Source organism: Ovis aries, chromosome 2 (genome assembly GCF_016772045.2).
Source record: "Ovis aries strain OAR_USU_Benz2616 breed Rambouillet chromosome 2, ARS-UI_Ramb_v3.0, whole genome shotgun sequence".
NCBI classification, from domain to species: domain Eukaryota; kingdom Metazoa; phylum Chordata; class Mammalia; order Artiodactyla; family Bovidae; genus Ovis; species Ovis aries.
The window spans coordinates 63787689-63805438 of record NC_056055.1 but is presented as its reverse complement, the minus strand read 5'-3'; the positions used below and the strand labels follow the sequence as shown (position 1 = coordinate 63805438).

The following is a 17750-nucleotide window of genomic DNA, read 5'->3' as shown; positions in this document are numbered from 1 at the left end:
CCTTCTCTGGAGGATCTTCCCAACCCAGGGATCGAACATCTCCTGTATTGCAGGTGGATTCTTTACCAGCTGAGCCACAAGGGAAGCCCAAGAATACTGGAATGGGTAGCCTATCGTGCTCCAGAGGATCTTTCCAACCCAGGAATATACAAAAAACATTATACTTGGGCTTGAGTCATTTCTCATGTGGGAGCATAAAAAGAGGCTCTTTGAAGGCAAAATTACATAAATATGGTTCAGTTAGTTTTACAGATGATATTTTCCCTGCTGCTTCCCTTTGACCCCTAGATCCCTGATCAGAACCCTCAGCACTACCTTGTTGCTTAGAATAGTACGTTCCAACACGGGGTTCTTAATCTTCATTGGTATTAAATGAGTGAAGGGAAAGCTAAGACTTTGGTTAAATAAATTTGGGGAAAAAACCTATTAAACAAAACTAAACAAGTTTTATGACTTCTCTCAGAACTTAGACTATGCCAATGTGCAATCAGCAACTCCGAGGGGAAAATATTATATAGAATTTTTTGATGGAATATGTCCAGAGGTACTATTTTGTAAGACTTCTTTCCTCTTTATTCATTGCAAATTTGCTCATCATTAAGATTTATATTCAGTCAAATTTCCTTCTTGCCATTCCTAAGTTCATCAGTATTGGTCACCACTACCCTTTGGCATCTTACTATAATCTTATGGTCTTTAATTCGAATTTACATTACATGCCCCATCTTTTTTTTTTTTCAGACAGTATCTTTGTTCTCTACATATTAAAGCATTTTGGATAATGGACCATCCACTATTAACCTATTTTCTGCAACACCTAACATAGTGTCCAGAACTCTATAGGAACTCAGTAAATGTTTGCCACCTATCTCAAATGTTTGCTACTGATTTCAAAAATTCTTCCAGAAAATAAAATTTGTTTCTTTACTTATTTGAGAATGAGTAGATTAAACTTAATTTTCAAATACATCTTTATGCTCAATTTAACACTGCTTTTGAGTGACAGGGAGAATAAATCACTATAGCCAAAAACTCTACTTAAAAAATTCACACTGAACAAGAATCATGCAAGGTTGTTTTTATTACAGTGTATGTTTAGGTTACATCTAAGTATTTCAGGCATTACTTCATTTGACAAGCAGACATGACATTCTAGGAAACATTTCAACAAATTCCAAGGACTGAACCACTACGGAGAACAGAACATACCTAGTCTGAAATTAACAGGTATAGTAAGTACTTCAAGAGGTCATCAAGAGAAAGATGCTAAATGACAACTTGTCCTCTTCTATAAAGTGATTATCCTAGGCAAGTAACTACAGAGAGAAGCACATGGCTATTACAGAGCTAGAGAGATTGCATCCAAGTCCATCATTTTCATTTCAGAGAGGGCTTGGGTGTCATAGCAGAAGGCTGATGATTCTTTCAGAATAACATAAAAGTCAAGTTGTCTATGTGTAGTATTAATGCTAATATGATTAGCTTATGTTTAAAGAATCAAGGAAAGAACAATTTTGCATTTAAAACCACTAAGATACATTAGCCACTGCAGGAGATGCTTAGCCATTGAGGAGTCATCTCTGTCCTCTCATAGTTTATGAGTTCTTCTGAGAAATTTTGATTGTGACTGTCTTGACTTCTGTGTATTCATGGAAACCATATTCTCCGCTAGAGAGTAGAGAAAAAAATGCACAGAATTTAGCAGAGCTGTACAAATACACTATGGTCAATGATTTTGTATAAGTTTGTTTCTGCTTATCTGGCTAGGGACAATGGAAAATATTTTCTGTGGTCTGTGTACAGAAGCATTTCAAAAGGCAGCTAGCCTACCATAAGATATCTGGTCTTATATAAATCCCCTTTGGGAAAACTTTTTACTTTTTTTTTTTTTTGCACGCTTTAAATGATCACGTACACTGAATTGACTTTTAAGGAAATTGTTCATTTTTGACAATTTTTTCTACTTGATTGTAAAAGTGCTCACCATACACGTATACAAGCTCAAGAGGAATTTTATCATTTCTAGTTTTTAGGTTCTAATATATAAGATGGGTGTATTACTAGAGGAAATGTAGTTATATTCAAAATATAATCACTTGGGTAGTACGGAAAAATTGTAAATTCAAGTTCAGTTTAGTGTAGTCACCATTTCCTATTGGTCTAGAAATGAGGAAGTTGCTAAAAATGACCAGACTTCTATTTTCATTCTAACTTACCCTAGTAGTGGTAGTAGTGTTAGTTGCTCAGTCGTGTCCGACTCTTTGTGGACCCATGGACTGTGGCCCGCTGGGCTCCTCTGTCCATGGGATTCTCCAGGCAAGAATACTAGAGTGGATTGCCATTCCCTTCTCCAGAGGATCTTCCCCACCCAGGGATCAAACCTGGGTCTCTTGCATTGCAGGCAAGAGACCCTGCTTAGCTTAGCTTAGCTTAGCTTAAAACAGAATAGAATATTTTCTAGTTGTAATTGTAGTAGTATCTTTTGATTCTTGACAAAGGCAAAAACACCCCAGAATAAAGCAAAACAAAAAGCTTGACTTTATTGTTACAGGTTTGTATTTGAGTGTAGGGTTGATTGTTTTGTTTTGATTTGAGTGGGGTAGAGGGTTCATTGGGCTAAAATGTGGGACTTTTTGTGGATTTTTTGATTCATGAAACCCCCGTTATTTGCTATATAACTCTTAAATCCAACCCAAATGATCGGTAATTAAACTTGAGTCAATCAATCAAAACTCTGATATCTTGCTATCAGTTTTATTGAGACCTCCTACCAGTTTTAGAAACTGTGATTTGTTTTGATAAAAGGATTCAATTATATGAAATTTTATGAAATTATAAGAGTACTCTTAAAATCATAACACTCATGTACATGTAGACTTACAGTGGAAAAAGATCTTGATCCTTTTCTACCCCTCCCCTTTGGTGATGTAGACAGGTATGTAGAAGACATCTTTTTCTCCTGGGTAACCTAATCCTCTTACACTGATTATTTTCTTGGACCATTAAGCTTCTGAAAATACCTTCTAAAAGCTTCAGTGAGCATGTTCTTCAAAGTAATTAAAGGGTTTAGCCCCAGTTGTCTGAAACCCATTAAAGGATAATATTTTAGTAAGTATTTTTATCTCGCAAAGTTAGATATATTAACCCATGATTTTTTGCCAATAGACTTTCCATTGTATTTTGGGTTACATGGACACTTGAAACTCTCAGGAGAGTACAAAGTGTGATAATTGTCTTACTTAAGCTGAAATAAACCTTGCTTCTTAGTATTCTGATGTATAGACATTCTTATGTCTTGATATAACACAAAATACCTGTTTACATTTCTCTTTATATCGCTAGTCTATGAGTTATTGGTTCTGTGCTTCTAAAATTGTCAGTGTACCAGTCACCTGGCACTTGATACAAATGGTGATTCTATTTCATCAGGTCTGGAGAGAGGCCTGAGACTTTGCATTTCCAACACACTTTTAGGTGATATCCATGCTTATTCCAGGGTGTACCCCGGAGTAATAAGATGCAGTAACATATTATGCCTGTTTTTCACCCTGTATCCAGAAGTTAGCTTGGCACTAATTAATTAAGTAGGCACAGAGGAAATTTTGCTGAACTGGTTTGGCAAATATAGTCAAGCAAAATCTATTCATGTTAGCCCACCAGTTTATGATACTTTATTTCTCCCCATTTCTGAAAGGGACAGGAAGAAAGAAACATCTTGTGAGGCGTTGAGGGCCAATTAAGTTTGAAATGGTATGCTAGTAAAATCTCAAGTGACCTAAGTTAATCTAAGTAAAAATGAGTCCAATTACACATAGAGAGGGATTTCTGCCATTTAACTCATTCCAGGGCTAATGTCATGATGGGAGTGCCAATTCTGTTTTGGACACCCAGCATCAGTACCTCAGTGGGGTCTGTATACTATTATTTTTAGCTCTTTAAGGACTCTTTTGATCAATGATCAACCAGATGATCAATTCTACCTTTCTATCCTTGAGGATAAACTGTACCTGAACTCTTGGGGGTCATTTGAGATTATTGCTTTAGCCATGCTCTTTAAACATCTTGCAGTGGATGACTGGTTAAATTTGCCAACTTTGGTTTCAGATAGACATTAACAGTGGAATCCTCAGCTGGGATTTTTGAAGTAAAAATTACAGTATAACGTTTTCCTTTATATTTTCAATAAGGAAGTTATCTATACCCATATTCCACATTTTTGGGGAATAATTTATGGTCGATTCTCTTCATCCTTCTCTTATTTGATTCGTTATGTCTTGAACATAAGGTTTGAATAAATTGTATCTAAAAATCTAACAAAATTTATATGTCTAGTCTGCTTTAATCATTTCATCCCTTCTGATTATTTTATTTTCAACATTCATAGGGAATTGTATTGGATATCTGGGCCAGCAATCAATAATCTTCAAAATAATCTGAGTTTCATTATAGTTCTTTGTACAAAGTACTTAGTGCTCCCAAGGGGCTCCCCAATAATGGATATTATAAGGAAAAATAACTTGGGGAGGATGAACTATTAGTTGAGTCCCCACTTTGTGACAGTTACAGTACTAAGGAATGAATAGGAAGCATGTGTAACTCTCAAAACCATCTTAAAAGGAATATTAGCATTTCCCTTTTAAGCAGAAGAAAACAGAGGCTCAGAAGTTAGATAATTTGAACTGGGTTGCAAGGCTAGCAAGTGGTAGAGTCGGGATTCAAATGCAGGCTGGTTAGTTTCCAAGCATGCTTTCTCAGCTATGTTGTGCATTTTTGAATTGATCTTTTGCTACTCTGCATCTCCAACAATATTCTAAAGCTATCCATGGCTTTTCACTGCTCCACTAATAAATGTAAGCTGATTTTCTTGAATTCAAGCCTTCTTAATCTGTATCCTATTTAACTCTGAAATCATACTTCCCCCATAATTCCCTACCAGCCAGGCAAATTCGCTCACCCCTCAATATTCCACCTGGATTGTTCCTTCACAAATGTCCTCTTCTCTACTTCCTAACATCTGATGCTTGTTTCCTGCCCTAGATCAAGTCCTATCTTTTCTGTTACATCTTCTCTTATTCTATCAACTGTCTTTATCAATTGAATTTCCACAGGAGGGTTAGAACCACAGACTCTTAGGCATGGAAAAGAGCTCATAGACCTTTTACTTTCTTCCCCGACTCCTATCCCCACCACAAATGCTGACTTTAACAGATGGAAATAGTGAGACTTAGAGAGATGCTGCAAATGTTATAGTCTAGAGGGGTACAGATTTTCTGTGCTCTAATACTGCACTCTGCATTTTAAAAATTGCTTCTCTACCCCCATGACCTATGGATTCACAGTCTGTTACTATTTATCTCATAGTATGTGTTTATTTTTCACTGTGTATATATATATATATATATATATACATATATATACACACATATATTTGTTACATGTTCCTCATGTCACTGCAGTTATATGGAAGATGGGACATGGTATTGTGTTTGTAGGGCTCCAAGGACCTCATACATAGAGTAACTATTTAATGAAAGTATATTGAGAAAGAGGATGGATCATTTTAACACAGCCCCCTTTCACTGACTCCCCAAAGACAGTTGTTTCATTGCGATATTGTTTTATTTAAATGACAAGTACCTAGCTATTTAATACTCTCAGACAGAGGCTAATTTTTACTTGTCATTTACAAAATGAGCAGTTTCACTGTTTGATTTCATAAGGTTTGAATATGATATGACTTTTCTTTATGATTTTTTAAATTTATTGAGAAATGAAAGAAAATTTTAAGAAATAAAATGATTAAAATTGCTTGAGCAAAATTGATCAAACATTACCACTACTTGCTATGCATAAATATGTATGTGTATATTTTAAAAAGTCAGTATGTCCCAGTTTGAAAAAAAAAGGCTCATAAATTCATTTATATAATATATATATCCTCAATGTAGTCATGATTGTAAAACATGTTTTCCTTGAATAAATTTTCCTTTCAGTTTAAATTTTAGAATCAAAAACAACTCATTCAGGTTATGTAAATTTTTAGAGTCACATCTCTAAAAATATTAACAATGAGAATCATTCCTCCTACACTGAAAAGTATTTTGAGATAAAGACACCTAATTTGTTCATTTAGGAGATATATTCAAATAGCTGAAGCATTCTTATATTTGCACATTTTTTACAATCACCAATTGGTAGTTTCCACCTCCTTTCTGGAAATGTTTCCCAAATTACATTCATGTATCCAGAAAACAAAAAGTTTGCAATATTTCAAGAACCAATGTAAAGTGCTTAGTATGATCCCTTACAAAAAGTTTAATAAATAATATTTCCCTCTGCCATCGCATTTTTGCACTTTTGAGAGTAAATCCAGCATTTAAAAACTATTTGACAGTATAAATCTCCAGGAAAGCACAGAAGCAGGTTTTAATTTGAATAGTAACTTCCCTGGTGGCTCAGATGGTAGAGAATCTGCCCGCAATGTAGGAGACGCAGGGTTCAATCCCTGTTTTGGGAAGAGCCCCTGCAGGAGGAAATAGCAACCCACTCTAGCATTCTTGCCTGAAGAATTGCATGGACAGAGGAGCCTGGCGGGCTAGTCTATGGGGTCACAAAGAGTGGGACACGATTGAGTGACTAACTCTCACTTTCAAGGATTATCATAATTCCTTCAGAGTGATAACCATTTTTATCAAGATAAATATCTTAGTGAAAGTTATTCTTACAGTTCTCGTCCATTTCCAGACATCTTGAATCCACCAAAGGGGCACTGGGCAGATACCACACTATAGCAGTTCACCCTGAAAAGGAAAGAAGTACATTATAGCTCACACTTAACCTACTTAGAACTCCTAAATTTGGAATTTTTGAAATTCAGAGAGATCTTTTAAAACTCTATTAATTTTAGTGTTACATAGTCACTTAAAAAAATAGCACCATAAATTAGAATGCAGGAGTGTAAGTACATGTATATACACTAACTAGAAATAAAAGCAATGATCCGATGCTATGTGTGGATAGCCATGTTGGCAGTACACCATGTCCCTGAGAAGTTATAGCTTGAATTATGAAAGATAGGATACCCAACATACTGTAAGTGGATGGATACCATTTGTGAGAGATTAGAGTTTGTTGGATGAGTATTCTTTACTGCCTATATTCAGTAAGCTTTGTGGTTCTCTTGTGGGTTGTCTCCTTAGGGTAGAATCAATTTTCTTTTGTAATTGTAATATATCTCATATTACTTAGTTCATTTTTTTCATTAATTAATTGAAAAAATTGCTTAAACAGAGGCTGTGGCAGGAGTTGAATTTCATTATATAATTTTTTTATCCTTTGCCATGTTTTTAAAAAGTTTCAAAATGTCTATATGAACAAATATAATTATAAAAACATGAATAATTAGAATTTTAAAAAACTACATCCAGATTCAGTAACAATCACTGATATAATTGGTGGATTTGATGCATACCCACCTCCACTGACATCAGTGTAGATATTTTTAAAGCTCCCCAGACAATTCTAATGCACAGCCAGTGTTGAGAATCACTGCTTTAGAGTCTGAAATAATCTGAACCTCAGCAGTCATTTATTGTGTGATCTTGATCAATTACATAAACCCACTAAACTAGTTTTTTTGTCGATAAATTTACCATACCAATTAACAGTTGCAGTAAGGTAAAATGAGATAATAAATGTGAGGACTACAGTGTACTTCCCTGGTGGCTCAGATGGTAAAGCGTCTGTCTACAATGTGGGAGACCCAGGTTCAATCCCTGGGTTGGGATGATCCTCTGGAGAAGGAAATGGCAATCCACTCCAGGACTATTGCCTGGAAAATCCCATGGACAGAGGAGCCTGATAGTCTACAGCTCATGGGGTCGCAAAGAGTCGGACACGACTGAGCGACTTCACTTCACTTCACAGTGTGGGGCTTAGCACAGAATACACGGTAATGAAATAGTGACTGTCCCATTGCTTCAGAAAAAAAGATTCTAGAGCTATCGAGAAGGACAAGGATTTTTGGCTGCCTCCTAAACTTTTCAACATCTCAAGGATAAATACTTTTCATGGATTTGGGTGTGACATTATCAGCAAGAAAAATAATCTTGGGCTGTTACTGGGACTGAGTGGACAAAGTACAATTTGATGGAACAAAAATAACTAACAAAGCAGTCCAGAGACTAGGCGCTAGGCAGGGATCAGTGTGAGAGTCAGAGAAAGTTCAAAGTAACCTGTTAAGGTGGTTAACATGGAAAAGGGGACATTACATAGGTTTGACTTACCACACGGTTCCAGACTGCAAAGCAGAGGAGACTGTGATGGCTTTATCAATATCATTGGTAAAAATTCCTGCTGATAACCCATAGAAAGTATTGTTTGCTCTCTTGATTACATCATCTAAAGACTTAAACTTCATGATTTGCTGCACAGGTCCAAATATCTATTCAAAAAGAAATGAATGAAATAAGTCAAAGTAATGGATTACAACTAAGTATTTGTATATAACGCTTATAGTGAAAGTGAAGTCGCTCAGTCGTGTCCGACTCTTTGCGACCCCATGGGCTGTAGCCTACAAGGCTCCTCTGTCCATGGGATTTTCCAGGCAAGAGTCTTGGAGTGGATTGCCATTTCCTTCTCCAGGGGATCTTCCCAACCCAGGGATCGAACCCGGGTCTCCCACATTGTAGACAGACGCTTTACCATCTGAGCCACCAGGGAAGTCATATAATGCTTATAAATATGTCTAAATAATATGTAAAGTAAATATTTATATTTATTATTTTCAGTTCAGTTCAGTCGCTCAGTCATTTCTGACTCTTTGCGACCCCATGAACCGCAGCACACCAGGCCTCCCTATCCATCACCAACTCCTGCAGTTTACCCAAACTCATGTCCATGAGTCAGTGATGCCCTCCAACCATCTCATCCTCTGTTGCCCCCTTCTCCTCCTGCCCTCAATCTTTCCCAGTATCCGGATCTTTTCAAATGAGTCAGCTCTCCACATCAGGTGGCCAAAGTATTGGACTTTCAACTTCAACATCAGTCCTTCCAATGAACTCTCAGGACTGATCTTTACAATGGACTAGTTGGATCTCCTTGCAGTCCAAGGGACTCTCAAGAGTATTCTGCAACACAACAGTTCAAAAGCATCAATTCTTCGGCACTCAGCTTTCTTTATAGTCCAACTCTCACATCCATACATGACCACTGGAAAAACCATAGCCTTGACTAGACAGACCTTTGTTGCCAAAGTAATGTCTCTGCTTTTTAATATGCTGTCTAGGTTGGTCATAACTTTCCTTCCAAGGAGCAAGTGTCTTTTAATTTCATGGCTGCAATCACCATCTGCAGTGATTTTGGAGCCCAGAAAAATAAAAAGTCTGTCACTGTTTCCATTGTTTCCCCATCTATTTGCCATGAAGTGATGGGACCGGATGCCATGATCTTAGTTTTCTGAATGTTGAGCTTTAAGCCAACTTTTTCTCTCTCCTCTTTCACTTTCATCAAGAGGCTTAGTTCTTCTTCACTTTCTGCCATAAAGGTGGTGGCATCTGCATATCTGAGGTTATTGATATTTCTCCCGGCAATCTTGATTCCAGCTTGTGCTTCTTCCAGCCCAGCATTTCTCATGATGTACTCTGCATATAAGTTAAATAAGCAGGATGACAATATACAGGCTTGACATACTCCTTTTCCTATTTGGAACCAGTCTGTTGGTCCATGCCCAATTCTAACTGTTGCTTCCTGACCTGTATACAGGTTTCTCAAGAGGCAGGTCAAGTGGTCTGGTATTCCCATCTCTTTCAGAATTTTCTACAGTTTATTGTGATCCACACAGTCAAAGGCTTTGGCATAGTCAATAAAGCAGACATAGATGTTTTTCTGGAACTCTCTTGCTTGTTCCATGATCCAGCAGATGTTGGCAATTTGATCTCTGGTTCCTCTGCCTTTTCTAAAACCAGCTTGAACATCTGGAAATTCACAGTTCATGTATTGGTGAAGCCTGGCTTGGAGAATGTTGAGTATTACTTTACTAGCATGTGAGATGAGTGCAATTGTGTGGTAGTTTGAGCATTCTTTGGCATTGCCTTTCTTTGGGATTGGAATGAAAACTGACCTTTTCCAGTCCTGTGGACACTGCTGAGTTTTCCAAATGTGCTGACATATTGAGTGCAACACTTTCACAGCATCATCTTTTACTGTTTGAAATAGCTCCACTGGAATTCCATCACCTCCACTAGCTTTGTTCATAGGGATGCTTCCTAAGGCCCACTTGACTTCACATTCCAGGATGTCTAGCTCTAGGTGAGTGTGAGTGATCACACCTTCGTGCTTATCTGGGTTGTGAAGATCTTTTTTGTATAGTTCTGTGTATTCTTGCCACCTCTTAATATCTTCTGCTTCTGTTAGGTTCATACCATTTCTGTCCTTTATTGAGCCCATCTTTGCGTGAAATGTTCCCTTGGTATTTCTAATTTTCTTGAAGAGAATTTATATTCAGTATTTCATATAAATATACTTATGTTTTATATTGACTATAAGGCACTTAGCACATAGTAAACAATCACTAAATGCTATTTTGTTATCAATAAAAATAATAGAAAGTACAACCAATATCCCTCAAACCACAGACCATTATAAGCTACAGCAAATATTCCTAAAAAATATTAGCAATTAGTGTTCACCAATACCTACAAAGAATTATATACCATCACCAAATGAGGTTCATTCTAGAGATGCAAGGCTGATTCAGCATTCAAAACTCACTCGGTGTATATCATATTAATAGAATGAGGAAAAAATACCACATAATCATCTCAGTTGATGCAGGAAAATCATTTGATAAAATCCAACCTCCTTTCCTTTCTTCTCAACAAATTAAAAATAAAAAGGCATTTCTGAACCTGATCAAAGGCATTTACGAAAATCTTACAGGTAACATCATATTCAATGGTAAAGACTGAAGGCTTTCCTCCTAAGATAGACAGCAAAAAGACACCCATGTTTACTGATTTTATTTAACACAGTCCTGGAATTATAGCAAGTGAAAAAGGCAAGAAAAAGAAATAGAAAGGCATACAGATTAGAAATGAGTAAAATTGTCCCAATTTGTAGATGACATAATCATCTACATATAAATTACCAAAGAATCTCCAAAAACCTTCTAAAATATCCAAGTTCAGTGATGTTACAGGATACAATAAAATATACAAAAACCAAGTACACTTGTATTAATACTTACTAGCAATGAACATGTGCATGTTGAAATCAGAAATAACCATTTACTCAAAAAATACTTAGGTATAAGTCCAATACAACATTTATGGGACTTGTATACTGAAAACTACAAAGTGCTAATGAAAGAAATAAAAGAAGATATACATAAATGGAGAGACCTACTATGTTCAATAACTGGAATTTTTAACACAATAAAGATGTTAATTCTCTCCAAACAGACTTATATGTTTAACACAACTCCTCTCAAAATTCCAGCAAGATTTTAAAATACATATGAATAGGTTATTCTAAAATGTATATGGAAGAGCAAAAGAATTAGCTTAGCTAAAACAATTTGGAAAAGAAGAATAAAGTTAGAGAATGCAATCTTTCCAATTTCAAGACTATTGATACAGCTACTAAAATCAAGAGAATATATTTAATATTTTGTAATAATCTATATTGAAAAGGATCTGAACAAGAATCACTGAACCACTTTTCTGTGCGCCTGAAACTAACACAACATTATAAATCAACTATACTTTAGTAAAAATAATTACATTTTAAAATGGAATGTAGGTAGAGAAATAGACACATAGATCAATTGAAGGGTAGAGAACACAGAAATTAATACACAAATACACATAACTGAAATGCTGACAGTTGCAAAAGTAATGAAGTGGAAGAAAAACTGCCTTTTCAACAAATGATGCTGGAGCGACTGAACATATAGACAGAAACAAACAACCTTTACTTAAATCTCACACCTTGTATAAAAATTGACCTAAAATGGATCACAGACTTATGTGTAAAACATAGACTATAAAGCTTTTAGAAACAATAAAAAAATTACACAGAAAAAGTGTTTTTTTTGGATCTAGGAATAAATAAAGTATAGCTCATAAGAGTTTACACCAAAAATACTATTCATAAAAAGAAAAATGAATAAATTGGATTTCCTTAGAATTAAAAACTTTGGTCTGAGAAGGACTCTGGTAAGAAGATGAAAAGACAAGATACAGCCTGGGAGAAAATATTTGCAAACCACAGAGCTAAGAAACAGTAAGTGTCTAGAATGTATAAGGAACTCTCAAAACTCAACAGTAAAAAGCAAACACTCCAATTAGCACATGGGCAAAAGAAATCCTTTTATCAAGGAAGATATCAGATGGCAAATAATCCCAGGTAAAGATGTTCAATATTACCAGCCACTGCTGCTGCTGCTGCTAAGTCCCTTTAGTCCTCTCCAACCCCATAGATGGCAGCCCACCAGGCTCCTCTGTCCCTGGGATTCTCCAGGCAAGAATACTAGAGTGGGTTGCCATTTCCTTCTCCAATGCATGTATGCATGCTAAGTCGCTTCAGTCGTGTCTGTCTCTGTGTGACCTTATGGACAGCAGCCCTTCAGGCTCCTCTGTCCACAGGATTCTCCAGGCAAGAATACTGGGGTGGGTTGCCATTTCCTTCTCCCTAGCAGCCACTAAGGAAATGCAAATTTAAACCTCAATAAGCTATCACACCTATCAGAATGGCTAAAATAAAAAATATTCACAACACAAAAACAGTTAGCAAGGATGCAGAGAAATTGGGATCATTCATATACTGCTAATAGAAATATGAAATTGTTCAGCCACTCTGGAAGATTCAGTTCAGTTCAGCTCAGTTGCTCAGTCATGTCTGACTCTTTGCGACCCCATGAATCGCAGCACTCCAGGCCTCCCTGGCCATCACCAACTCCCGGAGTTCACTCAGACTCACGTCCATCGAGTCCATGATGCCATCCAGCCATCTCATCCTGGGTCGTCCCCTTCTCCTCCTGCCTCCAATCCCTCCCAGCATCAGAGTCTTTTCCAATGAGTCAACTCTTCACATGAGGTGGCCAAAGTACTGGAGCTTCAGCTTCAGCATCATTGCTTCCAAAGAAATCCCTGGGTTGATCTCCTTCAGAATGGACTGATTGGATCTCCTTGCAGTCCCAGGGACTCTAAAGAGTCTTCTCCAACACCACAGTTCAAAAGCATCAATTCTTCGGTGCTCAGCCTTCTTCACAGTCCAACACTCACATCCATACATGACCACAGGAAAAACCATAGCCTTGACTAGATGGACCTTAGTTGGCAAAGTAATGTCTCTGCTTTTGAATATACTATCTAGTTTGGTCATAACTTTTCTTCCAAGGAGTAAGCATCTTTTAATTTCATGGCTGCAGTCACCATCTGCAGTGATTTTGGAGCCACAAAAAATAAAGTCTGTCACTGTTTCCACTGCTTCCCCATCTATTTCCCATGAAGTGATGGGACCAGATGCCATGATCTTCGTTTTCTAAATGTTGACCTTTAAGCCAACTTTTTCACTCTCCTCTTTCACTTTCATCAAGAGGCTTTTAGCTCCTCTTCACTTTCTGCCATAAGGGTGGTGTCATCTGCATATCTGAGGTTATTGATATTTCTCCCGGCAATCTTGATTCCAGCTTGTGTTTCTTCCAGTCCAGCGTTTCTCATGATATACTCTGCATAGAAGTTAAATAAGCAGGTTGACAATATACAGGCTTGACATACTCCTTTTCCTATTTGGAACCAGTCTGTTGTTCCATGTCCAGTTCTAACTATTGCTTCCTGACCTGCATACAGATTTCTCAAGAGGCAGGTTAGGTGGTCTGGGATTCCCATCTCTTTCAGAATTTTCCACAGTTTATTGTGATCCACACAGTCAAAGGCTTTGGCATAGTCAATAAAGCAGAAATAGATGTTTTTCTGGAACTCTCTTGCTTTATCCATGATCCAGTGGAAGATTAGCAGTTTCTTAAAAAGCTATATGCATCATATGACCCAGGAATTATATTTCTGGGCATTTACCCCAGAGAAGTGAAAACTTACCTTTACACAAAAGCCTGTATACTGATATTTATAACAGCATTATTTAAAGTAGTCTCAAACTGGAAACAGCCCAAACTTCTTCTTCAATGAGTGAATGGTTAAACAACTATGATGCACTCATACTATGAAATACTCACCTATAAATAGGAGCAAATTATTCTTACATGCAACAACCTAGATAAATCTATAGAGAATTATGATGGGTGAAAAAAATGTCAATCCAAAGGTTGCATGGCATATGAATTCACTTATGTAACATTCTTGAAATGACAAAATTATAGAAATAAAGACGACATTAGTGGTGAAAAGAAAGCTGAGGATTGAGGATGGGGTGGCCTAGGAGGATATAGATCTGGCTATGAAAGGGAAACATGAGAAATTCATGTGATGATGAAATGTTCTATGTCTTGACTGCATCAATGTTAACATACTCTTTGTGATATTATAGTTTTATAAGATGTTACCTATTGAAGGAAACTGAGTACATGGGATCTTTCTGTATTAATATTTCTCACAATGACAACTGGATCTACAATTATCTCAAAATAAGGAGCTTAATTTTTAAAAACTGCATATCACTTTATTCTTTCCCAATTATTTTCAAATATATTATTTCCAAAGGAAAAAAAAGCATCAGTGAATGTGGAATTGTATTTTCCATCTAAGTTTGTGAAGGAAACATCTAGCAATTGTTAAGCATCCTTATCTGTGTTCATCTGGAAATTCTTGGCCTGACCAATGAATTCCTGACTATTTTTAGTCTTAATAAAAAATAATCATTTATCAGTATTAGAAATGAAGAGTAACATTTATTGAGAAAGGTGTTCAAAGAGCTGAGTAAGTTAAAGGAATACTTTGTATATATCCATGCAGACAAAATAAGGCAAAAAAAGAGAACAGAACAGAATGAAACCATTTACCTCCTCTTTGGCAATGCGCATATCATCAGTAACATCAGAGAACACTGTGGGTTGGATAAAGTAGCCTTTATTCCCCCAAGGGCCTCCGCCACATTCCAGCTTGGCCCCCTCCTTCTTCCCACTTTCAATGAGGTCAAGTATTTTTTCATATTGTTCTTTATCAATCTATTGGAAAAATATCACATGAAAAGTTAGAAAAAGTGGCAACTTTTAAAGATAATAGTTTGCCCAGCCTGTAAATACGGGTTTCAAAATGCTCAGATTATTGTTATTAAGTTACATATTCCAACCAAAACAGCTGACAGAGGCTCAGATTCATCGTTGGGCATGTTTAATTCTCATGACTTTTCTGGAAAGAAACCTTGAAGATAAATGTTTGTATTTAGCATTTGTTTTACAGTTATACAAGAGAAGTATATTGGCACTGCAAACATGTGTATACCTCTTCATGTGTGTGTGCCCAGACACTAAGTCGTGTCCTACTTTTTGCGACCCCACGGAACATATCCCAACAGGCTCCTCTGTCCATGGGATTTTCCCAGGCAAGAATACTGGAGTGGGTTGCCTCCTCCAGGGGATCTTCCTGACCCAGGGATTGAATATGCATCTCTTGTGTCTCCTGCATTGGCAGGCAGATTCTTTACCTTGAGCCACCTGGGAAGCCCATACTTTTTCATACAACTGTCATTTACTTACACGGAAAGAAATGCCTGTTAATCATCAACCAGTCTTACCTGGAAACTGGAAACTGATGGAAATTAAAAGACAGAAGATAAAAAAGAAAACTTTGATACTGGGTTTCATTAGACACGGTAGTTATAAAGCAGATGCTTTGTGACTTCAGGAAGACTTTCAGATTTTTAGACGTCAGGATGAGATTCTTCTCCTGACCACCCTCTGTGGCCAGATCCATGCTGACCACAGCCTAGTTATTTCACCCACTTCAGGTCCCTCCAGGGCAGTCAACAGGTCTGGTTCTAATTTCTGACCTGTCCTGATTGTTGCCAACCTGCTTTGCTAAATGGACCACATCTAAATATACTTTAAGAACTACAGAACTTATATATTTTGTTAAACTATATTTTTATAAGGAAAAGAATGACTCCAGAATTCTAACTGGGAGCATCAGGAGCACATACCTCTTCTCCATGCACTAGAATTGGGCCTACCTATTACCTCAATTCCTACTTGGTGTGGGGAGGAGGGGACTCCAAATCACTGGCGAAGACTGCCTTGTCTCAGATGTGGCTGGAGTTAAAATTTAAAGGGAAAACACTGGAGATCCAGGAGTTAAGGCGAAAGCCTCTTGCCAATTTACCTTGTCTCTACTCACTACTTAAAAAGTTGTTCTCTATCTTTCTCTTTGACACTACCATCTCCTGTGTCTTCTAAATCCCAGGAAAAGGCTTCATAAAGTTCTCAATGCACACAATCCAGCTCCCATATCCAATTAGATTAAGCACTATGTGTATATATATGTGTATATATATGTGTATATATATGTATATATATATATACACATTTATATGTGTATAAAGTCCTTTACCAGTTTGATTTCAAAGACCAGAATGTGCATTTCCTTAAGGATTTGGAAATAATCAGTATTATTACTTGAAAAAGAAATTATAATATCCATATATATATGTACATAATTTTATATCATAAGTTATAACACATATTAAAGCTTATAAATGAGTGTCTCTATAAGCTCTTTCTTATAACAATAGAGAATATTTTTAAAGGTAAAGACATCTCATGGACTTTTAAGTCTTTGCCTTCTCAAAGTCCCAACACATCTACTTTTTTTACTTATTCAGTGCAACCTGTGACCAAAATCTTTTCACTTACAAAGATTAAATTATTACGTTAAGCAGTTAGATCACTAGATTATTCACTTAAGAACCTTATGGATGGAAATTTCCTTCAAGTCTATTTTAACTTCCTTCTCTCAGGAATAATGAAGTGTCCTAGCTCAATTTTTGAGCCTCTGGTTGAATCTTGTAGATCCCCTGATGGGGAGAAGTATTGCCCAACAACACTGAATATTAAGTTATATTCTCTTCCCTCATTCTCTCTTCTTATTTCCTTTTCTCTTCACATATATATATTTCTATCTACCTATCTATCTATCCATTGATATCTATCATCTATCTATCTATTTATTTATCTATGTCTTTTTGATATATTTGTCTCAAATGGGAAATGTGCTTTACTTTTCCATAGATAGATATTTAGAGAAAGAAATAATCACAGGTGAAACCTTAGAGTCTCATACTTTCTTAGAATAGGAGACCAAATCAAAATTGAATTTACTGCATCTTGGCATCCATATGAAAAGTTACCATATACGATCAAAATTAGCAACTACTTCTATGTACTCACTAAACACAAAGATAATATAAAATATAACAGGCTTAGACTTAACAAAATGTATAAGTCCTTTTTACCAGTTGTTTTAGGGCTTTTAGGTTTCAATATTTGGTATTGCCTAAGTCCTAAAATTTTCCTAGTTGAATATCTTGGCATGAGGAGGAAAATATAAGACAGCCTTTTAGCTTTCTACACTGTAAATGCTATGAAATCACATAAAAACTCTGCTCTGGATCAGGAGCAGGAGTAAATTTAGCACCTAAGGTCCAGGATCTTGAAAACAAAGAACAAAGAACTGTGTAAGGGAGAGGGAAAGCTGGGCTTTAGACAAGAGAGACACTCTCACTGACAGTGGTTCTCAGCC

At 36.6% G+C, this 17750-nt stretch overlaps 1 protein-coding gene across 1 annotated transcript in view; it reads right to left on the bottom strand.

Annotated features, from left to right (window-relative positions):
- Window positions 1-1063: 1063 nt before the first annotated feature.
- The window catches only part of ALDH1A1 (aldehyde dehydrogenase 1 family member A1), a 55084-nt gene continuing 38397 nt past the window's right edge, over window positions 1064-17750 (bottom strand). Inside the window, 4 exon segments of the mRNA NM_001009778.1 lie at window positions 1064-1668; window positions 6726-6800; window positions 8286-8443; window positions 15017-15181. Of these exon segments, the coding sequence (NP_001009778.1) occupies window positions 1596-1668; window positions 6726-6800; window positions 8286-8443; window positions 15017-15181 (471 nt within the window). The 3' untranslated portion in view covers window positions 1064-1595.